The sequence below is a fragment of the Falco punctatus genome, assembly GCF_963210335.1.
Source record: "Falco punctatus genome assembly, chromosome: 5".
Classification (NCBI taxonomy): Eukaryota; Metazoa; Chordata; class Aves; order Falconiformes; family Falconidae; genus Falco; species Falco punctatus.
The window spans coordinates 67,206,838-67,233,197 of NC_137584.1; the positions used below are offsets into that span (position 1 = coordinate 67,206,838).

At 40.1% G+C, this 26,360-nt stretch overlaps 1 protein-coding gene across 4 annotated transcripts in view; it reads left to right on the top strand.

The window, feature by feature from the left end:
* Window positions 1-26,041, top strand: part of PDSS2 (decaprenyl diphosphate synthase subunit 2) — a 132,805-nt gene extending 106,764 nt beyond the window's left edge. For 2 of the 4 annotated variants that reach the window (XM_080389826.1, XM_080389825.1), the window contains 4 exons: window positions 7,327-7,500; window positions 8,951-9,082; window positions 14,478-14,513; window positions 23,796-26,041. In XM_080389826.1, the coding sequence (XP_080245952.1) occupies window positions 7,327-7,500; window positions 8,951-9,082; window positions 14,478-14,513; window positions 23,796-23,954 (501 nt within the window). In that variant the 3' untranslated portion in view covers window positions 23,955-26,041. The other 2 variants (XM_080389827.1, XM_080389828.1) reach the window with 2 other exon arrangements.
* Window positions 26,042-26,360: the final 319 nt, after the last annotated feature.

Consider the following 26,360-nt stretch of genomic DNA (forward strand, 5'->3'; position numbering starts at 1 on the left):
TGAATTCATTTATATGTGTCGTGTATTTAGATTGCACCTCTGGCTTACTATTGCCATGTTGTAGTATACAGCAAAATTAACACCTTAGCGGAAGCCCTGATTTCATGGGTTACTGCTAGAGTCGATACCTGCCCTGGTGCCTCTGCACCAGCCAAACCACAGTGGACAAGCGGAGTGCTGTCAGCTGCCAGCAGCTGGGTCCTGGAGGGTGCTGCTGCACCCGGTGACTACTGGCCAGCGTCTGCACCTCCTGCTCTGCAGCAGCAAAGACATGGTGCTGAAAGTAACCTTGTTTAAGCTTATCCCTCTCATTTTGATCGAAGCCAGTTAGGTGGGAAGTGATCACACTAATGAGCTGAGGTCATCCCTCGGAGGAGGAGGCGAGAGCCTCTAGCAGTGAAGCAGTACTGGCACGCTTGGGGGACACCCGGGGCCACAGGCTCGCCAGGCAGCACAGCTGCACAGGGGGTGATGTACACAGAGTATCTTCTGGTTGGTACCTCTCAGGAGGGGGCCCGGGTGGAAGCACGGCAGCAATGTGATGTTGGGAACCTGGCAGTCCTGCACTTGCTGGGTTTAACCTGCGGATAAACGGACTTTAGTCATCGAGGTTGTCCCCAGGTACTGTGCTTAGGGTTTTACGTTAAAATAGATGATGTCTTTGAGATTTTTGCAAGTAGTGTTTAAAATTTTATTTTCCATGTTCAGGCAGGTTTCTAAATACAAGTAGATCCCAGATATATCGTATTTTAAAAAACATCTATTTTTCCAGGTGTAGAAGTAAAGCTTTACAAGTTCATCTTGGTAGTGAAACTGCATTTTATTTTAACCACAGCCTCTGTGTAAATGAGAAATGTTGCAGACTCTCTTGGGTTCCTGCTGCTGCAGAAGGTCTTAATCTTCTTTTTCTTAGCCTTTCTTTTTCTGTTTGTTTTCTGTTGTGTTCCTGAAGCACTCCGCATGTGTAGATTGCAAGAGAAGTGTGATAAACTAAGCACAGCTGCATGATGTTTACCCCTCCCTGGCCCAATTACAAGTAGCAAAGACTTACTTTGTTTCAGTGACTTTTTTTTTGTCTAAAGGAGAGTTGAAAGTACAGTATACCCTTCCTAAGGGGAACCCAGTTAACTCAAAACATAATTTGTATGGTGGCATAATAAATACTGAAATTTACGTGATAGTGTAGTGCATAGCTTCTGATGAGACCTAAAACAAACAAGTGCAGGATCTACTTTAATGTTTTCGTTTTCTTGTCTTCTGAGAAATTTGGTTCCTTGTTGTGTAGGAAATATTCCTGCTGTTCGTCTCGCTCTGTTCTGCATGTCACCCATTCATGTCCTGAAAATCCTCTTTAGCAGAGGTTGCCAAACAGACTAGGTCAATTGTTGTTCTGTATCTTCTCGCCTTTTCATTTTTTTTTTTTCCTTTTTGAGGCAGGAAAACTGTACTCTGTATGTTAAATATCTCTAATGCAGTCATTACAAAGCACCTCAATACCATAGACTAATTTAGCACCAAGTTGTTCTGAGCTTTGCTAGATGTCTACCTAGTTGGTAGACAAAATTACAAAAATAACTCTGCAAAATTGACCTTTCTCCTCTGAGACCATAAGTTCATGTTTACCCAAAAAAACCCACCTGTTTCAGTTTGCTTCATTTGTATGACACAGTGGGAGAATTGAAAGAATCAGTTGACCTAACAATACTGACCATACTTACTGCCGGAGACATAGAATAGATGTAATTATTTGATAGCTCTCATTACCACTTTTTTTTTTTTCCTCTGTAAAACCACATGCAGTCTTACAGCCATCCCCTTTTAGTGCATTGTTTGGTCATTCTTCACCTTGTCTGCATAGTGAGTCATTAGATCTGTGTGAAACAAGGAAAATAAAGATAATATTTAACTTCTCATCTTTATTTGAAGTGACAATCCAAACTACAAAGTATAGGCTTCAGTTGCAAAGACAGCCTGTAGGTTACAGCTGCCACTCACGTTCAAAGTACTGAATAGCTGCTGTGGTTTAAGACGTTTCACTAGCAATATTAAGCTAGTGTTTTGGACTGCAAGCTGGAGCAGAAAGGGGCGTTCTGATAAACCTTTGCAGCTTTGTGTGCTGAATCCCCTCTTTAACCCAAAATTCTGTGAGTGAAGGACATTCTTCCCAGTTCCTGCCTGGCTTTCCTAAATCTAGATCTAGTTTGGGAGTAAAAATTTGTGCCTTAGTGCAGAGAGGGAAATTGCCTAATCTGGCCTTCAGTCATGATTGCGGTATCTATTTTTAGCAGTAAAAACATTGCACTGAGTCTCCGTTTCCTACTTTTAGGAGACCAAAGGCTTTTAAAATATTTGCTGACTCACAGAATACTGTTGTAGTTTTAGAAACCTTCTGCCTTAATATCCCATAACATTTAACAAATATTAATAAAGAATGCTTTAATGTCCCTGTCAGTTCACTGAACAGGGATGAGAGATACAGGGAAGCTCAAGGTCAGGCAGCAGCTTCGAGAGCAGGACTTGAGTGTGTTGGTGTGCTCTACCTGCCAGACCATTCTAGCGATCTTGAAGTATTAGGGACTGTTATGGGAAACTGTTTTCATGGCTTTTCTGGGTTGTCTTCCTCGCCTCCAGAATATCAAGCTGATGCTAAATGTGCATTATCAGAGCTCATTTTAGTGTCAGAATGGGACCGTTATGTAAGACGAGACCACTTCCAACATGTTCCACTGGTGGCTACAAGAGCTGTTAGGTATTTCTGAAGTTTTTGCTGCAATTGTGTAAAAATTATGTGTAACCAATATGTAAAACATGTTTTAAAAGAAATACATTAGTGGTGAGTACTCATTGTACCATGTAGTGGATTAACAGGTTCAGGGGTTTTTAGACTAATGTAGGGTTTTTTTAAATGAAAATAAGTTTATTTTCCTGCAAAGTACAGGCTACGTGTGGTAAGTGGTACCCATTCTTCTTTGATGTTTGGTCACCGGCCCTGCTTTGGAGAGTAATGAATGTTTTGGAATACTGCACACGTCCATGAACTGGACTGCTGTGAGTCTATGTTGTAAGTAAAGGGTTCACTTATAAATGTTACCACAGAAGATAGATCTAATGTATTTTGAGTCATAGAAACCACCTTTTAGCAGGGCAGCAGTCAGTCAGAGCTTTCACTTTTTTTTTTTTTAAATGTTTCTGTTGCAAGGCAAAAGGGAAAGTTAAAATATATTGAATTTTAGTAAAGAGCATCTGTGAAAAGAATGCATAAATGTGTCAGGGGCAGGGGGAGCGTTGCCAGAAAGAAGGCCAATGCTATTTGTTTACTGCTTTTGTTCTTTTAAATACTAAACTTTTCCAGAGAGATTTACAAGTAACAGATGTGGAGAGATAAGTGAATTTAATATACATTTTCAAACTTTTTTTTTAATTGTCTGTTGCTTTTTTTAGTGTCATGATAAAAGTATTAGGTAGTTGGTGGCATGCTTTATTGATCCATTTGCAGACACCCTTGTTCCTCCAAAAGCAGTGAAGATGTGTATTAATAGACCAATAAAACATGCCCTGTCATGTTCAGCAAGCAGGAATAAATCTGTTGAAAGCTTATGTGAACCATGTGCAAGATGTTTTGTAGGGTCTTGCTACTGGTAGAGAGATTCATAGTTGCACTGGATTTTATTGAAGTTCTTGAACTGCCTAATTTAAAACTTTAAAATGCTATTTAAAAATATTTCTTAGTGTTTCTGTGGATTATTTGCCCATTGAGAACTCAACTAAAGTTTGATGTGATTCAGGCATTTCAATCATTTTGTGCAACAACAGATGGCTGAGAAAGAACTGCCATGGTATGGGAACAAAATAAAGGCTCCCTTATAAACTATAGCTGAAGTTTTACATTGAGAAGTCTCTGACTTCTGCTCCTTCCTGGTTTTGCAAATGGTTTTGTGCACTTTCAAGATGCAGTGTTCATTCATATTTTCCTTACTATGTTTTCAGCTGGACTGCTTATAAGTATCTTCTTTGGTGTGACAAATCAAACTGAGTTACTGTTAAGTGCCACTTTTGTACTGGGGATCCTTGTTACCACCACTGAGAGCTGCCCTTCCTTATGGGTTTATGATTGCATATTTTGTCCTGCGGTTTCATTTTCTGAAAGTTTTTTGTTTCCCGTTGCCTGAGATGATTGTTTCAAACCCAGTTTAAATTATGGAAGTAGCTTAACGAAAAAATCAGTAAGAGACCTTGGAGTGAGTAAAAAGGGAGCACCCTCAGCTGTTCTTAATTTCCCATAGGAAATTATGATCAGCAGAGCTGGATGCAGATATTTTCCCTGTACTCCCATGCTGACATTATCCAAACCATGTCTGGAGTTGGCTCCTTTCTTCTAGGGATGGGGAGGGGTTGGGCTCTCTTCATCCAGCTTCTGCTACCCAGACAGCATCAGGGTTGGTTGTGATCTGGTGACGGAACTTGCGAATGAGGCCACTCCATAGACATTAGCTAATCAAATGTCTGAGCACTGTCAACTACAGCTAGAATTAATTTGAGTCTAAAAAGGCTTTTATATGAAAGGCTGTTAGAAGTCCTCTGGGCCAGCTAATGTCCGCTCTTATATTTATCCTTTGAAATATCCACTGCTCACAAAAGAAAACAAAGCTTACCAGAAAGTGAAAATTTCTGTAGAAGTAGTAAGTGCTGTCATGATGCCAGATTTCACAGATTTTGCAATTTAGAACTAGTTTCATTTTTCCCCTTGATGTTTTAAAATAGTGTTTAGGTCTTGTCATACATACCCTTGTTGTAAGAATGCAGTGTGGATGATGGACAATTTAACGTGAGAGTTAAGCTTGGGAAAAAATGGCATTTGGGTTGTTGGAAAACTTTGCTGAAGAAAGGTTGTGTTTGCCTCCGGCTTCTTAAGCAGCAGAAGCTTTAGGGGTACGCGGTCATAAGATGTTCTGTGATTAAAATCAGCTATACTTTGGCTTGCATGCTTATATGCTAAAGCACATCCATATGGGCGTAATGCCTTTTTACAGTCGGCTTCTTTCTGTAACCCAAAGATTCACAATACCTTTGTTTTTAAGACTACAATACCATATCTTATATGTCTCAAATTTTTGACTTTTTTGAAGTTAGATGTTCGTTTTAGATGCTTGAAGCTCCTACATAATGTTCACGTAGTAGACAGTAAATTGTTGTGCCACTTACAATCCTGTGATGAAATTCAAACTTGTTTAAGAAGAATATATTTTTGTAACAAATCATAGAATTTATTTCCTTTTATACATCAAGTTGCAATGACTGTTTAAGCTTCTTCAGTTCCTGTAGATGATATTTGATAATGTCCACTTTTCTGTTGCTGCCCAGAGGTTCCAGCAAGCACATATTTTCAACTTACAGGTCTTCTGAAAGATTTTTTAACTAAATAAATTGTTTCAGGATACCTTTCTAGAATATTTTTGCCTTGGTTGGATTTAAAACAAATAATTATAAAAATCACTGCCAATTTTCAATATCATCCAGCAAATTTTAGTAAATACTGTTTTTTCACAGAGCAGATTGTTGGTTAAGGAAAAGACTGTGTTGCGTCTTCCAAGAGCTCCTGAATTTAAATTTAAAATAAATTGATCTATATCTGAGTGGGGGAAAAGAAAAAAGACTTGATATATAGGAAAGTACTTGAATTAAATGCTCATTTTGACATTTTGCCAGTCATGGGAATTTGCACATGCTCTGGGCTGAATTAAGATAATAAAACAAAAATACTATAGTAAAATGAAACATGAGGAAAGTTAGGCTTGACTTTGTAAGTTATCATATGCATAATAGCAAACATGTGGTTTCTCTGTTCTTCACTTTCCTTGTATAAGTTAATAGCATGTCTGAAAGCAAAGGCATTTTGATACAGCTCTGTGTTACTTGTCATTGCAGAATTCTCCTACTTTTTCCATTAGTCTCAAATTATCCTCTCCCTTGTAACGCAGCACTTCTGGGTGAGATCCATAAGGGAGGAAAATTAGAGCTGAACGGATGGATTCTATTTCATTTGTTACCGATTTCATGACAGATAATACCTTGCTAGAAAACTATAGGGTCACACAGAATTACTTCTTGCTCGTTTCTAAGTAATTAAATTGACGTCACTTTGAGGGAAAAGGCTTGTTATATAAGAGGATTTTTATATTACTCTTTTAAAGAATACCTTTTGGCTTAGTGTACACTATAGATTTGGCTGAACTGAGAAATTACAAACTTTTTTGTTTATATGCTTGGATTTTTTTCTGTAGCTTCTTGTTACTGATTTTGGGGGTTTTCTAAGCAAAACAACTGTGGTCTTTTCTGGTTTGGGTTCCCCCCCCCCCCCCTCTTTAGAGAGCACCTAAAGGTGTGAGGGTAACATGTATGTGAGAAGGATTACAAGTAGTGTCCAGCTTTGAAGACCTATTAGTAAAATAGTGGCATATTAACACCTTGTGAGCCAAAGGAGCTGCAGTCGAAGTTGCATTTGGAGGGAAAAGTTTGGATTTGTGTTAATTAAAACACTTTGTGGGAAGTACTCCAAATTGGTATTTTGGATATGAGGGATTCTGAGAAGCGCTGAGCATTGCTGACCTTACAGTCAAGGTGATAAAATTCACTAGAGGCATCACTGAGATCTGTCAGTCCCCTGGGAAAGTTAATACCTGACATTTCTAAATCACAGCTTTATTTATTTACTTTTTAATACTTTCTGTCATTCCTCATCTTTAATATGGGAGTAGAAGAGGTACAAGTCCTCCATCACAGCCCTTCATTTTTCCAGTGCAGTTCTGTAAGGATTTGTAATAACTTTTGTAATTGTTTTTTTTCTCGGCTACAAAGGAGAAATTGTAAGGGCGTTCCAAGTTTGTTTGGGATTGTTGTTTCTTTCTTGGTAATTGATAAGGAGCTGAAGTGCAGAGATGTACTCTGGTTTTTTTGATTGGGTTTTTGTTTTGTCTTTTTTTCTTTTTCCTCCCAGTCCCTCATGAGGAATGTAGTTGTCTTTTAAATGTTTAGTGTAATGATACAGTCATTAAGAAAAGGATCTATACTGAATCTGTTGACTGATCCACATATTTTGCATTGTTCTTTTTGAGCAGAAAATGAAAATGTTGTTGTTTGAAGCTGCCAGTATATATATTCAGATACTTTTCTCTACTCATCCCCATGCTCTTCTTTATTTGGCACCATGGCACCTAGAGTTCTGTTGCTCACCATGTGTTGTGTTGTCCTGTGCCATACCATTAACTTCTGCAAGCTGACACAGCTGCAGTTTTGGTGTTTTCATGTTAGCCTTTGTTTCATTTTCAGGAGAACTGTCTTACAGATGATATTGGCATATCTACGTGGAAGGAGCAGGTTTACCTGTCACATAGTGCCTTGCTGGCAAAGAGCTGCCAGGCTGCAATGGAGCTAGCAAAGCACAGCGCTGAGATTCAGGACATGGCATTTCAGTATGGAAGGCACATGTCTATGAGTCATAAGGTACGCCTTTTCCTTTCGTTCTGGGATCTTCAATACAGAAGGACTTGTAAGATGTGTTGTTCTTGAGCTCTGTCATATGCTGCCACTGCGCTGTAGACTTTTGTCAGCAGGTCAGTGATGTTGAGAGATTTAACTGCTGCCTGGTGTGAAGTTGTTTGCAGAAGCTGCTAGTATGAACAGTGCTTATGAACTGGCAAAATCACAGTTTGGCAACGTAGCTTATTTTATTGAAGGCTCAGTAAACATCCCTCTGGTGCGTATTTCTTTAGCAGCTTAAAAAACTTTACCTTCTCTGCTCCTACGTTCTGCCCAAAGCCTCTGTCCCAGCAGCAGGAGGTGCAGGAGGAAGCATGTGTATATGTTGGGTCTCAGCTGCCACCACGCAGAGATTTGTATCAAGAGGCTCAGCTGCCTGCAGCAGCACACAAGCTGATGTATGAGCTGCAGTGTCTCAAGGACCTGCCTATGTTCCCTTCTGAATAATCTGGAGGTAACTTCCAAAGGGGGAGCTGGAGGATAAGGAGGGAGGCCACCAGGGCTGGACAGGAGCAGCCCACACCTCTGCAACAGTAGGATTTCCCAGATGAAGCCTCTGACCTCCATTAGAAGTCTTTCAGTCTGCAGCTAAAGTTAGTCCGAAGGAAAATGCACACAATGTGGACCCTGGATCTCTGGCAGTCTTGTCTTGCCCTAAAGATTTGCTGCTAATGTCTTGTGCTACTTGCAAGTATAGATGCAGCTTGAGACAGGGAGACAGACCTCCTATCTACTTAGGCAGTTTCTAGTTCCTCCAGGAGAAGAAAGTGTTTTTATAAAGTACGGCTTTACTGCCATAGAAATGCCACTATATGCTATTACAAGGTACAACTCTACCAGTAAATTGCTTCTAGTGCAAACTATAGCCTTAATATTTTGCGTATGCTGTAATACTAATACATTCACCATTGACACATAGTTGTGTATAAAGGATTGCATAATTTTCATAGAAAGCTCCTAGCTATGTAACATCTCCTTTGTCAGGAGGGTCACATTGCATCAGCGTCCTTGGGTACTGAAGAGTAGAATGTATTACCCTTCACAGACTAAAAACTGATATTCTTCCCATCAAAGACAGGATCATTCTTTCCTTTATATTTTTTCTGCTTCCTGCCACTCAACAGTTGCCTACCTGGCTGTGTCCCATCACTTGCCCAGCTCTGCAAGCTGTCCTTTACCCGTTTCTTTGCAGATTCTCTACATGCTTCTCTTTACCACAACTTTCTGCCACTGCAATGCTTTCAACATCTTCCTATCCCTCCCCCAAACTTGAAAAAGTGCAAGCAAAGTACAAGTGTCAAAGCAGGAAGTGGTGAGTAGGTATAGAATCAGGATATGGACCTTGATTTGGTGAGTGGGTGGATAATGTATAGACTGTTCCTGGGAACTGAAGGAAGATGTTTTTCTCTTTCAGCTACATTCAGACCTTCAGCCATTTATTAAAGAATGTTCTAGTGACACCTTGTCCTTCAGTTTGAATTCTGCGCCTGTGGTCCTCCATCAGGAATTCCTTGGAAGGGAAGCATGGATTAAACAGATCAGAGAGGTAAATTAAATCATTGTTCAGAATTTCTTAGTTTTGCCATTTGTATCTCTTCCTTTCAATCCGGAAAGAAACTTGGAAACTAACAGTGGACAAGGCAACATGGAGGTTACCTCTGCTCTCCAATACTTAACACCTCTCTCTTACATGCTTTCAGGAGGGGGAAGTCTAGGGACCTGATAGTTAAGCTCTGTCAAACTGCTGTGTGTCAGTGTAACAAGCAGATTCATTTGCGTGGAGCATATGTCTGTTCCTCTGCGCTACTTGTGCAATCCCACGTCTTCGCTTAAAGCTACTTCCACTGGCAGCTTAAAGCAGAGATCTTTGCATTACACTGGCTGAAAGGTAGGCACACGTTTTCTTCTGCCAAATTGGCTCTGGAAGCAGTAGTTTTGGATGGGTGGGAAGATCTGGGGGACTTGGCTTCCTGACCACTACAAAATATTTGTGAGGTTTAGCTGGCCGGTAACCTTATTCTTTGTTCTTTTAATTCAGCAGTTCTTTTCCTCTAACCCTTAGATGAGGAAGGCAGTAAGGATAAGATAGCTTTGTGGTGTAGACCTTTTTAGGTACCATGTAACATAGCAAGATTCAGGTCCATGAATGGCTTTCTGGCAGTTGCTGAAACACAGATAGATAACTGTAGAAGACAGCAGGGAGGGAAAGAGGGGAAAACACCAAAAGTACCAAAATTAAGCATTCTGTTGAGTTCCTGCATCAGTTGGACATGTTTTGTCTGTCTAAACAGCGGTGATGGCTACCCTTTGGAAATTCCTGCAGTTTTTGCATAGAAAGTCCGCTGCCTTCAATAAGAAGCTAGCTCTGTGCAAGCGTATTCATCCAAGATGTGCTTGCTGATGGCTTCTTTTCTTGCTGCTTTGAAAGCAGGATTCTCAAGTAGAGGGTGTGGAGTCTGAACCTCTGCCTAGTTCTGCATTCATGATGGCCAGGTTGCAGCCTTCACATACCACAAGAAAGAGGTGTAGTTGCTTCAGCAGTGAAATTTTGGGAAGTATATCCAAAATCTACATTATAGTGGTGTGGAGCTGGGGGATCTTAAAGTGAAACAAACCTTTTGTCATTTTGATATTAGTTTATAGTGTGTGACGAGGAATTTTGGAATTCTACGATCTCATCACAAGGCTCATATGCGAGTTGAATATAAATGGATTTGGATGATTGTAGTTGGAGAATAATGATATTGCCACAGCACAGTGAATAAAAGCTTTGAAACAATTTCCCATCTGCAGAATCTAGAGGAGGTTGCAGGGCGCCGGGAGTACCGTCTGTTTGCTTACTAGTTCTCAATCCAAAAATGGGCATTATAGAAGCAACGGAGCAGTTCTCTCTGAAGGCGGAGGATGGGGAAGTGACATGCACTATGCAAAAGTATTTACTAACTACTACTTCAGCTCAACGCAAAGTGGACACCGCATCCAGGAGCCTTTCTTGGCTTGTGCTGATTTAGGAAGGAAAATTACTTTTCATTAACTACAGGCTCTTTGAGATGTCATCCATCCTCACATTCACTATGTGACATTCTGTGTAGGCCAAGCATTCAAACCAGGCTTGCTCACGTTGGCAGTACTTGTAAGAGTGTGCTCATAAGCCACCCTCTTGCGCAATGTCATTTTTGTGGTTCCAATAGGGAAAGCAACGCACAGCACACTCAGTCCCTGTCAGGTAGAATTTTTCTTAGCAGCTGAGTTTATGACGAGGCATATGGAAATCATGTTATGAACCTTTAATTACTGCTAAGTAACGTCACTTTCTCCTTTGATTATTTGCCCGTATAAGCATCCATACAATGGATTAAAGGCAGCAGCTCCCCTTGGCAGCTTCCTCCTCCTGCAGGAAGGTCTTGGAGGTCAAGGAAATGGAGGTAGAGAGCCCCATTGCTCCTAGTAGCCTCCACAGTGGTATACCGCTCAGAAAGCATGTGGCTGGGACTCAGTGGCTGTCATGCGTATCTTAGATGAAAGCTGTCTTTGGAGGGGTCATGAAGGATGCCTGAACTACTGTGGAGTGCCCAGAACTTGCGTGATTGTCTCACCACAGTTCTCTTGTCAGAGGTCCAAATACAGCTGCTGTTCCCAAAGTAGCCTTTGAGTGATAGCTATGTGCACCTTTCTGCTGCTGAACTGAAGACCTTTTAAAAGCCCCCTTGTCTCTTCATTTGGAAAAAGCAAAACACATCGGACATCCAGGTGCAGAAGGTTGCATCAATGCTAAATATATGTGTTTTGAGAAGATTAGGTTCTGATTTTGATGAAATGTAGAGACTGCCTTAAAAGGGACTTGGGAAATGTATAGTGGGAAGCCTTGTCATAGGAAGAAAAAACTGTGTAGAGGGGGGTGTGTGTGTGTGTATACATGTGCACGTATATATAGACACACACAAATTATCTGTAAAGCCCCACATCTCTCTTGTTCTCACTGACTTCACCACCAACACCCTCTATCTTTGTGCATTTAAAACTAAAATGCTCACTTGAACTGTTTGGTCAAGTGTCTGTTTTAAAAGGAGTATGGGTTGAAGTAGAGTCCTGAAATGTTTGGGGAAAAAACCTGCAAAACACCAACACCCCCCAAAAAACCAAACAACCCCCCCCCCCCCCAGAAAAAACCAAATCACAAACCACCACCCAACCTTAAATGGTTCCTATGAAACACTGTGGTAGACTAAGAAATACCTGAATGCTCTTCTTCAGATGAAGTGTTGTGATAGCTGCTGAATGCAGTCCCGCTGAGCTTTTGGAAAGCCTTGTATTCTTAAAATTTGGCAGGTAATCCAGGATTATCTGATGTAGGATTTCCTAGGGATCAAAAGGGAGAAGAGTTGGTCACTTTTAGCCACTTCAGATACCTCTCTCTAGACAAGAGCAAAAATTCTCTGGCTCCAACATCTGAGCAGTGAGATACAAAAGATCCAAGTTTGAGTGAGAAAATTCAGCAGAATCCCTCAAGAACAGGTCTAGAATCCATCTTAGCTCATAGCATTCATAATTTTAAAAAGGATAAAGTCAGAAACTAGAACCATTTCATAGGCCAAGGTAATCCATGTGCCTTTCACCATATCTTTCTGAGCATTCTCTGAAGGAGCAGGGCTGAAAGAAAAGCATTTATCAAATGCTTTGTGAAGCATTTCTCAAGAATAGATTTTAAGACATGTAAAAGGGACCATCTCATCTGAGAAAGCAAAGTCAGTCTTGGAAAACATCCTGAAAACATGTTCCAAAAACATTGTTTTAAACCGTCCGCTTGTGGTCTGCTGATGCATTTTGAGTAACTTCAGGGATCCTTCTTCCTGGCAAGGTGAGTTGATTTCATACCACCTCATTTGTTAATGAAAAATGTCAGGGTATTACCATCTCTCACTGCTGGCACGTGGTGATCTTGGGTGTTCAGGAGGAAGGCTGAGCTGAGTTGTCTGTTCATAGGTCTAATATGCTAGTAAGTGGATACTTTTCTTTGAGGGCTCAGAGCCCTGACATTCAGAGGCTGAGCCCCCCAGCCAAGCAGTGAGACCTAGAAAGTTACCAGTTTGACAAGAGTGCATACCTTTTGCAAATCAGGCTTAATACCTTTGAGGAAGCTACACCAGATGCAGAAGTCTGATGTAAAAGGAAAAAAAGATCTGTGTGTCTGAGATCAGGGTCAGAAATTCAGAGCCGAACTACTAAGAAAGGAAAAAAAAAAAAAAACCCAAAGGTGCAGTTGTAGTAAAGGTGGCTTAGGAAACAGATAAGGCTGCTGCTTGTAGAAGCACAACTGCCACTGACGTGAATACTTGAGAGGAACAGAGCATGAGAAAACATTCTTACTGTTTGTAATGTGTCTTACACACAGGAGGAGGCATGCTGAGCACACCTCTTCTGGCATCGCTAAGACTAAAAAGCGTCTTCCTCAAACATGTTGGCAAATTCTCCACTGCGGTGTGAATCTGCGTATAGGCAATCATTTGTTAAAGAACATATTTCTGGTGTGTTCTGATATACAATATAACTGCTAGATACATTTTGAAGAAGCAGTAAGATCCAACCGGTATGAATAAAAGTTGGCAAATCAAAGAGCTGGGAATACACAAATAAGGAAGCAGTTATTGGCAGTGGTTTTGCTACTCCCAAATGCTATCAGGCTGTTTTCTTAATATGCATTCCAGAAAAGCTGACTCTTAAGAAGCTTAAAGAGAGTAGTAAAGAGATTTTGTGGATCAGTCCCCTTTCTCCTTCAGAGAAGTCAGTTTTGTTATCTACTGTTTTTCTTCCTGCTCTGCTTGCTTAGTCTCTTGTCTGTTCTTTTTTCTATTTTATTTTTCCTCCTTTACAAAAATTATTTTCCAAATCTGTGCCATCGCGGCAACATCTCATCAAAGCTGTGCTTGCCACACTGTTCCTCTTCAGTGCAAGCCTCAGCTCTTTGCCTTATGCCAGCTGGCCTGCTGCTCTCTGAAGTCCCCATAGGGGACATGGAGAGGTAGTGGTCCAAGATGTAGATCTTTTCAGGAGATGCATTCCAGAAGACCTGAGGTTTGTGGTCTTCCCTTGTGGAGGCTAGAGGGAAAGAAATACGTGATTTATTATTTTTTTTTCTCAGTGTGCCTGAAAAGAGAGGAGCTGGAGTTGGATGAGGTGATAATGATACAGCTGGATCTGACCTAAGGGAAGGGCTTCAGGGTGGTTAAGCAGGAATGCTCTGGGTCTGGCAGAGCACTGCCGCTGGGTGAGAGAGACATAGACATCTCTTCTACAACATACTGTTACAAAGCTGAGGAAGCTGGACTACGTACTTGTACGCATCTGGGCCAGAAGAAATGTAAAATTTACCCATACTTCTTTCTGAATGTGTTAGAAGTTACAGGTTATATGTATCTGCTGCTTAAGGGTGATGCTGATACTTAAATACAATTTTAAACCAAAAGCACCTCTAACCTAGGTCTAATAGCATTGACGTAGTCCTGACATCCCCTTTTGAGAGCCCTAGAATCACTTGTGTGCAAATCACTATAGGTACACAGAGAGTTCTCTTTTAAGAAAATAAATCCTGTTACTGCTGATATGAAATATAGCTTATTTCAGAGTCTCATGGGAGAGATTAATTCATGCAAACAGCAACATTTCTTGAGACCAAAACATTTTGGATTCAACAAATGTTTAACTACAAGTCTTACTCAATGTAATTTTTAGGCTTTTTATTATCTGCAGCTCTCATCTGAAACAGACTTATGTTGTATAAGCAGGTAACACATTTGGTTGTATTTTAGTTTTTTTCATATCAAATTCCTAAAGAAAGTCAGTTTATGTTTAAAGTAGTCACTTTTTCAGTTGCCTTCTTTATTCTTGCAACTCTAGTTTTGTAGTATGTAATGTCTTATATAAAATCTCTCTTTCTCTTTAAGGCACAAGGAAAAGGAAATATAATGGACTACAAGAAGGTTAGTAAATTATATTTACATCTCCTTAATGTTTTTAATGTTTCTTGTAATATTTTCAAGGATATTCTTGACAGTTCAGAGAAACTTCCTTATTAAAATCATGTTACAGTTTGTGCATGCGTATATGGAAAAGCATCTAAAATTGCTTTACTGAATTAAATATTTGTCAGTGTATTCTGTATTTTGACTGAAATTATTTCATATTTTGGATCCTTCCCATGAAATTTATAAACTTGCAGTGTTCTTAGTCAACTTGGACACTTGAATAAAAGGAAAGAAAAGGGAAAAAGCCCTTCAAATTGTGTATTTTGAGCAACTGACTTCAGCCAGAAAGCACGTGATTTTACTAGCTCCGGGTAATCATCTCTTATACAGGCACAGGTATTATGCATTTAGTAATGACAGCGAAAAATTCTTCATGGTTTTTGTGGGCTCAAACAATAACCAACTTGGTTTTTTATAGAAGCCAGTTTCAAAACTATTATGTCATGTCCCTCTCTTCTGTGCTTCTTCATTTAAAATAAAAGTGGTCATTAGTTACATCCATGCTAAATGAACCCAGTAACATGTAGCTCATCCCAACATAGTAGCTTGGCCACCACGTAGAATCATAGAATGGTTTGGGTTGGAAGGGACCTTAAAGATCACCTAATTCCACCCACCCTGCCATGGGCAGGGACACCTTCCACTAGACCAGGTTGCTCAAAGCCCCATCCATCCCAGCCATAGCCAGTTAGAAGGCATGTTGTGCAGTACAAATTAGTATTTCTTTTTTGCCCTTTGCTGTGTTGTCTTTGTTTCTACATCACTAGAGTCAGTGCTGTGCATGTGGCTCAGTCTTTTCTTCTAGTATCAAAGACCCCTTGTATCTTTCTATTCAGTTGCTAGAATTACTTGAACCTTCTTAATCAAACCTGGGGGCTTGTTTCTCATTGAGCCTCCAAAATGTCTCCTCTTTAATTTTGTAAAAGCAAAGGTCACGAAAACTAGCTGTAGAACTTCTGAAAATTTGTATTATTTTTGTTCTTTTAATTTTTTATGAAACTTCAGTGTGCCTTTTAGTTGAGATAAAAATGTTTTGCCTTTAGTTGAATTCATAAATATATGTATACAAAAATTGTTAGCCATTTAGCCTGCTTAAGAATATTTTACATTATTTGCTGTAGCTTTCAGTTAAAATAATGAATGAAGGTAAACTTGAGAAATTGAGAGCCACTCATTTAACATGCCTCTGTAAAGGGCAAAGGTCTTATTTTATTTCAATTTTGAGACTGCTCAAGAATTTTTAATTATTATTTTGATGTATGTTATAGTAAAATGGTATCCCTGATTTTTTTCACTGACAAAAAATACCTGGATGTACTAGTAAATTTAATGAGGGCTTTGACATAAATATAGAATTTAAATACTTCCTTAGGTCTGAGACTGTCATGTCAATATAAGGTCACTATATTCTGCAAAATGTTTTAGTATTTTTTTCTCCCTAGCTTTTCTCAATCTTTTTATCTGAAGAACTTTGATATCACAGGTGGCTTATATTTTAAGGTCTGTTTCTGAAAATATTTTCTTACGTTAGTATCTTGAGTTTTTAACTTTTCTTTTTTTCCTACTCCATCACACTTCATTCAGACAAATTATTGATCCATCATTGTGGTATTTGAAAGACTCTTCCAGAGATGAAAAAATAGTTTCAGCTCTGTTTTAGTGGTGTTTCTCAGATAACAAAAGAGAAGATACCAATGTATGGCAGGAAAAAAATTAATATATGTCATTGAAAGTGACAGCAGCTTTCCTGTCACCCTCATTTGTGTGGGGGATTTTGGCAAAAATCGCAGACTTTTAAAATCAAAAAGCTTTTATCCATTCTACATCTACTTTACATGCAAGATAAGCTGTGTAATTCTAAAACAACAAATTGAGATTCTTAGTTTAATTGTTACTATTTTATAATATTGATTAAAAACTCTCCACTGATGTCAAGGCCTTAATGGTGCTTGGCACTCTACAGGCTTGTTAAATGAGTGTAACAAAGGCACAACTAGTAGCAGAAATGAGTAAGCTAAGAATAATTCTTGTTTTCTGGCCAAGGCTCTAAAACAATTGCAAGATAAGGCTAAATAAAGAAATAAATCCTCTGTTTTGCAGCCAGTGAGTACGCAACTGAAAGGATTTGTTTTTCTCCTAAATGTAGTATTCAGAAAAGATAAATGCAGTCAAGTGAAAGAGGACATAGCAAAAAAAAAATATTTTTTTAACTGTAGTCCAGTTCTTTTGCTCTGCTGTCTTACAGAGGCTTTTCATGCAAACTGGCATGGGAAATATGGTACCTCAGCATAGTATGCTGTGACATTGTTGGTTTGTATATGAAACACCATGCATGGCGTTAACACAGGGAGCAGATTTTGTACAGAACTGGAAGTACCATAAGGCAAGAAGTGGTAGATCCAGCCAGCCATTCATATGCTGCGTGGCCCTAATGTCTTGACTTCCTATATGGTAGGAAAGAGGGAAGAAAAACGGGAAAGGTCGCTTTCGGAAACAAGGAGGTTTCTCAGTGGTAGCCCACTGTCATGCAAGTAATAAATAACAGTACACAGTGCCATCCAGTTGTGTTAGCAAGTCGTATGACTCCCCTTCCCCAGCTCACCGTTGACTACCGTGGTCAGTGCATTCATCCTGCTGCGGTGTTGTCTGCAGAGCAGGTTTGTAGTCCCATGGCATAAATGATGATAGTCCTGCAGTTCTGATTTTTTCAGTGAGATGTGTCTTGAGACTATAGGCCATAGACTGTTCGCTCTCTTGCTCCTGAAATGCAGTAAAGAGTTAAAAACAGATTGTTGTTGTTTGTAGATGCTTATGACCTGTGGCTGTCTTCCATGAAAATTTGTCATCTTTGTTTTGGAGCAGCCGTTGCCATTGGTTGCTTTTGTTATGTATATTAAAAAAAACAGAATAGTCTGTGATTTAATGAATATAGGGGTTTTTATATGTATTCCTAATATTACAAAAGCAGCCAAAACCATTCAGAAGAAGCAATTTTATCCTTTGTTGGAACTAACCATATCTGAATTACCAAGGTGTACATCCAGTACCAAAAATCAGTTGCATCTTTATTTGTAGTCAGTGGGTATTTTCCATGGCTGCTTTGGGGTGAGAATCCAGCACAACTTTTGTTTCATTAAAGCAAACTATTACCACATCTTGTAACATAAAGATCAAGTTAATTGCTTGTGTATGCTAAGATGACAATTAACAATCACTGTTTGCATTGATATGATTTAGGAAAGTCATGCTTTTTCTAAAGAAGTCATCACTTCACTACCATTGTTTAGATTTAAAAACCAGTGAGCCTTGTTAAGTTCGTTGTGAAAGACATGGAAAGGCATAAGGAGGAGGAGCTGGTGTCTCTTCTAAAATATTAAAGGGTCTGTACAATCAATCAGTGTCTTGGGGTGACTCGTAATTTTTTGGCAAAGTGTACTACAAGGACTGCGTAACAGCTGGAGTAGCAGCATTCCCTGTAAACAAGCCATCCTTCCTCTGCTGTTGGGAGTGGCTCTCTCCAGATTTGGTCTCTTTCGAGGTAGGGTGTTTTTGAAGTAAAAACAGAATTTTCCTGTTTGTCAAGTGAGTAAGGAAAATAAATTATACTCTACTAGTGGAGGTTTCAGCAGGGCATTTGGGCCGTTTAAAAATGCACTTCTTAACCTTTTGTATAGAAAAAGTTTCTAAGAAAATATTGGGTAAATACTGTCCCAATTTCAGATGGCATATCACGCTGCATATAGCCAACACAGATTTTAAACATCAATAATAAAAAAACTATGACATGATGAAGTGATGCAATTAAGTGATTGTCCAGCCGATTTTGAGAAGGAAGAGCATAGCCCTGTGTCCAGCCACAAAAACTGTAAGAGTGAATGCTGAGATGTTCCAAGGTACTTAAAAATCAAAGGAAAAATTTGACAAAATTGATCTGCTAGCTGTGAAACACGTCAGTACCTTTCAAAGTAACATTTCAGCAGCCTAAAGCATCAGTGTTTGAGTATGGTGTTCCCACAAAAGAGAAAACAAATTTGGAAAAGTCAGTACAGAACACTGCAAACACTTGGAGAATTATTCAGTCATTCAGCCACAGATCAATTTAAATTTTGTGGTTTGGGATTTCTTTTTGTTTCAGTGAGTACAGTGTACTTCAGAAGTGTAGAATGTTGTAGCTCACTTCAAGATCAGAGAGAATGCATGATGTTTGAAGATTTCAGTACGTAACAAATCTAGCTGTTTAGGATCATTCTTCTAAAACAACAAAACAAAAATTCTCAAGTTACTTGTTGATATCTTGTCACTGAAATAATCCTAAATTTGGCCATTGTTTAAAAAACAATATAAAAATTAAGAATTTCAATGTTCTCATTTTCCCTTTGCCCATAAAGTCCAGTACAGCCAAAATACTCACCACATATTCAGGGACTCTTCCCCCCTGAGATTTGTGGTTCCCTACAGGTAAGAGTTACCTGAAAGGAATCTTCTTTCCTTTGGCTAGGACATAAGGCAATAATATCTTGACAGAGAAGATTTGAAGTTAGTTGTCTTTGTGTTTGGACACCTGCTTAGTTTTTGTCTCCTTTAATTCTTCAGTCACCGAAATCCAGCAGTCCCTAGCTTGCCTCTGGCTTCTCACTGCCCCCAGAGAAGCCGTTCTGTCCAACAGCAGTCCAGAGCAGTTGGTGTGAAAGGCAAATACGTAACTTCTGTAATATGGATGAGAAATTTTCTTTCAACCTTTTTAAAACAAAGCGACTGGGAAACATAGTACTTTGAACTCTGTTCATGGGATCAGACAATAATTTAAGTTGGATGCCCCTCTGGGGCATGTCTGGTCCAACCTCTCTCTCAAAGCAGAGCCAGTGTGGGTTTGCTCAGTTGAGTTTTGAGTATCTGCAAGGACAGAGGTTTCACAGCCAACCTGAGCAACCTGTTCCAGTGCTCGACCTCCCTCCCCATGGAAGAAAATTTCCTTGCATCTAATCAGCATTTCCCATGCTGCAACCTGCGTCATTTCCTCTCATGCCTTCCATGTACACCTCTGAGAAGAATCCAGTTCTTACTCCTGCCCGTGAGGTGGTTGGGACAGCAATAACGGCCTTCTCAAGGCTGAACTGAGCAATTCCCAGCATTTCCTTGCAGCCCACGTACTGCTCCAGCCCTGTATCCCTGGCTAGCCTCCCACCGCACTTGCCATGGTATGGCAATGTCTTTCATTTAGTGGGAAGCCCAAAATTGGGCACAGCACTCCAGACATGATCCCACAAGCCCCAAACAGGGGGAAGAGTAATTCCCGAATATGCTTGCCTACACAACCAAGAAAGTGGTTGGTGGTCTTTCCTGCAAGGGCATGCTGCTTCAAGGAAAGAAAAAAAAAAAAAAAAAAAAAAGGTGTGTAGATAAGTAACTGAGAAGGAAAAAGAATATGGTTGGAACATCAGAAAAACAGGATGTGGACCTCTTGGCTTGTTGGTCATTGATTTAAATCTAGGTGAATGTTATCGAATCTGTTTAGAGGCAGCTTGTGTTGGATGACCATATAGTACTGTATGTGAAACTAGGGTTTGAGATTCACCACCACCATTTCATTAGTCTTTGTACATTTGTAACAAATCGCTAGAATCTAAAAACTGTCTAGACCCTGTCAAGGTGACTATCCCTTATGAATGTGCCTAATAATTGAAATAAAAAAAGCCCAACAAAAAAAAACCCCATATGTTAAACGCTGTTAAACCCTGCTACAAAATAGGAGCGGGAATCTGAATTCACTATGATGGTACATATGGTATGACCTAGACAGCACAGATTTTGTTATTCACTTACGCTCTACGGCAGGAAAAGTTTTAATGTCTTACTAGGTCATAAGCTGAGGGGTGGGACACACAAACATACTCTTTTGGTTTTATGGTAGACTCCGACATTTAAGTCAGTGAAAAGAGAAGGAAAGTTCTCATCCCTACCTTCTAGAGCCCTAACCCATGGGATTCCTCCAAATAGGTCCTTGAAGAGGCCAAAGGTAGCTCTTCTGAACTCCAGGGTTATAACCCTACTTACTGCCCACCTTGGTGTTGCTGTTACTTTTTCCTTAGATTCATAGAACAGCCTTCAGAGATAAAACTTCAGGGTTCTGAGTTTCATGTGTACCAGGCAAAACTGGCAAGTCTGGTCATTATATGAATATATTGAGGAAAACGGAAGGTGCTGAAGGAAAACAGTGCTGGTACATTGCGGGGAGCATCACTTCTCATCTGAGTCTTAACTTGGCTGCACTATTGCAAGACTGTTCTTTAAGCTGAAATTAAATAACAAACACCAGTCAGTGATTTTTGCAGATTCTTGGCACCTTTAGAATAAAGTAAACCTTTAGTGCCAATGGTCTGAACAAAAGCTTGAAAGTTAAAATTAAGTATTCCGGTATATCTAGCAGTTCAGCTGGAGAAAAGTGTGTTGAAGCAATCTATTTTGACTTGTATTCACTTCTAACTAGTGAATGCTACTCTGAAGAAGATTGTGTTTTTTTTAATGTTGGATGAAATTGTTCCTGCAACTGGAAGTACGTTTGATGTACAAAGTGATGCCATATAAGTACAAACTAAAAGAGCAGATTCCTTTATTTAGAAGAAATTTATGAGGGAGTTTAAAGTTTATGAAGTAACAAATAAAAGCAGTTCATTTTGCTTTTCTGTTTATTTGCCTCAAAAATTAGCTGTTCCTATCCAAATGAAATTAAAAAAATAATACATCTAAACTGGGTACATTGATTTTTTTTTTTTTTTCCCCTGTGTATTGTAGTTTGTGAAGTTCATTACGTAAAAATCATTGAAGCTCAAAAATTGAGTGTGAAAGTGTAACTGCAACACAACTAACGGTACAGCTAAGTCTTAAATTAGTTTCTCCTGCATACAGCAGGGCTACTGAAGCCAGGGTTCCTGTGGAGTTATACGCTGTATTTTTTTAATAGCTATCCCACTACAAGAAGCCCAATTTGTACTACTTTTTTTTTTCTTTTTTTTTTCTTTCCCTCCTCAGCTGAGATAGAGGTGGCATGCAGTCTGATTAATCCAGACCGGTTTGCCTCAGTGTATGCTTATTTGAGTTGATTGGCTGCTTCTGCAAATGGAATATAAAACAAGTAAGGTCTAAGGACTATAAATTGTTCATTACTTAGGATGATTTCTGACTGAGAAGCTGAGGAAGGAGCTTGCCATATGAGCAGGTATCTTTCATTTTGAGCTGTCTGATTTTTGTATAGTGATTCCTCTGCGTATAATTTGACACGAGCTTTGCAGTTGTTTTGGCTTCAAGGCGCTCTGTGTGTCTGAGGGCTTACACAAGAAAAGTGTGTAAATGGATTCTGTCCTTGCATTAGAACTCTGCCTTTCCAGATTTCAGTGTTAAGAGTAAATCATAGTATGTATATGCAATCATACATGCTTAAGCTAAGCTCCCCTGACCTTTGACCGATTTGAAGACTTCTCAGGAGCTACTTTCTTTCCTGTTTACATCTCAATATATACTTATATGAGTATTACAAGTGTGCTAAACCTTTGTAATGAGCTTTATCATATCAGCAGGGTTTGTTTCAAGATGTGTGGGTTCTACCATCTCGCAAAGTAGTTCCTCAAGGAAGGGGAAGGAGCTTTTCACACTGCTACTGTACTTCCTCTCACCTGTCCCCACCTCTGCTGTAGAGCTGTGGTTATATGGCTGATTCTCATTCGTTAGAAGATGTGTTGAATTAGCTGTGCAATGCATTTATGCCTCAGGGCAAGTTCCTTTCTGGCACACAGTGCAGCAAGATTCTAACTGAAGTGGAGAATAAAATTTTTATGAACTGGGACTTGAACACTCAAGTGCTGTAATATGCTTTTAGCTAATTTCATCTTTAAATACAGATAATTAATCCACTTCAGTTTGTATTCAGATAAGAAACATCATTCATTCTGTATGAATGCAAGTATCTAAATAAAATGGTTGACTTCCAATTTGGTCATAGCTTAGGGGTTGGGGTTTTTTACGTAATTTAAGCTAGATAGATAAATATAACCTTATCTCTTTGGTTTTAATCACTTGTAAATCAATTGGGACATTGGGCTGTGTATTGGAGGAAAACATAATTTAGAAAACCTTGTTTCTGTAGATAACCTGCATTCAAGAAGAGCCCTTTTTTTAAAAGCCGATACAGTGCTGTAAGCCAGCTATGAAAGCCAGGTGGGGCACATTAAAGATCATTAAATGCTGTCATGCTTTTGGGGTAATTAAATCCTGAAGATCCACCTGGCCTTGGTTCCCAGGCTCTGGCATGAGGCTTCAGGCTGGAGTTGGTCTGGGGACACCTGTATTTTAGGGTGGAAAACATAACAGTGTTTCATGACAGTCTCATGATGCTGTTCAGGAAAAAATAATAATTAAAAATAAAAAAGCCCTTAATAAGTGTGATTACTATTTAGAGCTTCAGCTAAGTTGAGGTACTGGGAAAAAACAACATGTTTTGTTTGTCATTTTTGTTTGTGTTATTTCATAGGAAATTTAACCTGTCATTTACCCAAGTTTTTTAGGTGCCAAATCTTTCCAGCAGCTTGCCATGAAATGTCTGTTACTCCATGAAAATATTTTGTTTCTCATATGGTGTATCACCAAACCACTGTCAGATTTGCTAGCCTCACTGAGAAGGTTGTTTGCGTGGATATAGCTCAATACGATAGTTTTAACACATCCCATTTTACTGACTGAATTTGCTTTTGTCCACTACAACAAAAGTAATCATATAAATAGAAACTTGCAATAGGAAAGACAAGAATTCAATGTGTGTCATCCTGTGCCTGTTTCCAAAAGCGGGATGGAATGGGTGTTCATAAAATCCAGGTTTTCACTGCAGAAAATGAGAGCGCGAGCGAGCAGCTGGTCTGCCAGTTCTGCACAAAAGCTCTCGGGCAGTGGCTTAGGTATGAAATGCCCAGATATTTAATTTTTATTTTTTTTTTTAATTAAGTGTGCCCTTTGGAGAGCCGGCATCTTTCAGGTAATGAAGTAATGGGTGATGCAGTTTAAAATACCCGCAGTTTTGCTGTAGTGGCAAGCCAAGCCAGAGCAGCTGAGAGTATTTAGGAGCTTTGTCTGGCTGCTTCGGTGTTTGCCTGTCCCTCGGGAAGGGGCGGCAGATGCCCTGTGCTCTGGGCGGTGGTTGCCCGCCGGCACTGCCGAAACCCACCCCATTGTGCCTATGTTTTCTGACAGCTGCGGGAAGCCATCAAGGCTGGCAAAGGTGTGACTTCTGCCATCGACCTCTGCCGCTGCCACGGAAACAGAGCGCTGGCAGCCCTCGAGCACTTCCCTCCCTCCGAGGCCAGGGCAGCCTTGGCCAACATCGTCTGTGCTGTGACCAGGTTTCCCTGACCTGCCGCCCCAGGAGGAGCCGCTGTCCCTCCGTCGGTGGGAGCAGCCCGGCAGGGACCCCGGCAGCACCCCTGCACCACCGGTCACCTCGTCGTCCCGTCCCGACAGAGGAACGTGCGCCGGCTGCCTCCGCCGCCAGCAAAATTCAGGAGGGGGAAGAAAAAAGGTCACAGGCGGCTTTCGCTTGCCGTGCCAGAAGCGCACTTGAGGCTGCACCGGTAGAAATAATTAATGAGTCCCGTTTCCGTGACCTCAGCAAATGGACAGGAAATAAGTGGGTATTGATTGGGCACCGGTGGGGACGGCGCCAGGGCGGAGGCCGGTGGTTTTCCTGCCAGAGGGAGGGGATGGAGGGAGGGACGTGGAGATCCAGGTGTCACAAGAAACCTGCTCAAACCTGCCCGGAGGGAGCAAGCCGCTGAAGCCGGGAATTAACGTACCCGCTTATCGAGGGGAAGGGCAGTTTGGGGGATTCATGGGGGGAAATCCTCTCTCTGTCTGCATGCGGTCGTGTCTCCTCACACTGTTTTTATGTATTCAAATGTAAAATTACCCTGTGCCTAATGCTTTCCGTATTTGAGAAACTTGCTGAGAAAATGTGTCAAGCATGGTAAGTAGGAGCTTTAAAATATTTAATCAAATATTAATTTGGCTCTGTTGAGGGAACTGATTGCCCGGGTTTTATACTGCGCGTATATAATATGTTGCTCTAGGTCAAAGAATGAGGTTTTTCCAGCTCTTCGGGGGGAGGGAATATCCCTCCCTCAGATCCAGCGGTTTATTTCAACAGAGTCTTACACAAAAGAATTTCCTAGGCTTATGACATTTGTGTTCATTTAAGCCAAATAAATGTTAATTTGTAAAGCTAGACATCGGCCTTTGGCAGAAAGGAAGAAGGAGTGCTCTTCTGTGGGTACAGTCTTTCACCGCACCGAATAAATGCAGAAAACCTGGAGAAGTTCTGAACCTCAGTGTGTTGAATTTGAAAGTCCAATTACAGACAGCATGTAAGGTGTATCAGAAGCCTGCAACTGGAGACCGTCTCTGTTTTGTTCATAGGAGATGATTTTTGTGGTTTGCATGCATGCAATCCGAGAGCGCCGTTGACAAGAAGGCTGAGTTTACATAAATGATCTAGATTGAGACTCAGCTACCTTTCTTCCTTCTGTGGTGTAATTACAGCCCAATCTGGAGACAGCTAGCACAGCAAACAGATTTCATTACATCCCTCACTCAAACACCAAGTGGAGTTATTTCTGTTAAATTCTCTCCTCCTTCCTTCTCCCCCTGAACTCCTTCCCCCTGTCACACAGCTTGTTTGTCATAGACCAGCATGTTGCATTCCACCGAATGCAAAATATAAATAAAAACTGTCCTCTAAAAATATACTGAAAATACATCCTCCATAATGTACATAATATTCTCTGTAATATATGCCTATATTACAATAAGCAACCTTGAGAGACGATCTTTGTTTAGGAGCAGCATCCAGAACTTAGGACTCACTTTGTTACGGAGAGTGGCTTCAATACCAGACCCCTTCTTGTTTGCACTTTCTTTCTCCTGCCTGCCCTGGCATTTTCTGTCTTCCCAAGACTCTGGTACTTCCGCCTGAGTTTGTGCTGTTGCTGCAGCAGGAAGGCTGGAGGTGGAACAGGGGCGCCAAGAAGGATGGATTAGCCCAGGCTGTGGCAGTCATAGGCATGTGCCTTAGCTAACCACTGTACATTTTCACCTGTGAAGTACTCTGAAGTTTTGCAAACATAAAACTAGTGCTTGGAAGAAATACCTAAATTCAACTAGAATCATATTCCAGCTTTGTTTGGCCCTGTTTTTTACATACTACAGGCAGTAGGAGCCATACATCATCTTGTCTTTGTCTTACATCTACAATAATTGGTTCATAATGATTTAGGGCTACAAGAAGCTTGAGTCTGCTGGAGATATTCTGAGCCATTTCACCTCAGCTGCATGAAAGAAATATCAAAACATACTGCAAAACTGTGTACACTTGGTTTATTTTTTCATGAAAGTACAATTTTTTTATTTGTACTTTTTACTAATAAAGGGAAATTGGCAAAAACTAATTACCTTTTTTCGTATTTTTATCACCAGAATGTCTTGATTGCTCTTAAACTATTCTTCAACCTTAATTTAAAAAAAAATCAACATGTATTCTCCCTTATAGGTATTATCAAGTAATCTTTTATTTAATGTATTTGCCTGTAATTGTTGAGAAATTTTTGTTGTCCTCTTTCGTCCAGGTAAACTACAAGCAAAGTGTTATACCTCTGTCAACCTGTGGGTGAATTTGTCATTGCTGTGCATTAATGTACTTCCCATACCTTATACAGTTTCTGAGCAATGGTAGAACCTTAAGGCTGTTCTGGTTTTATTTTTATCTCC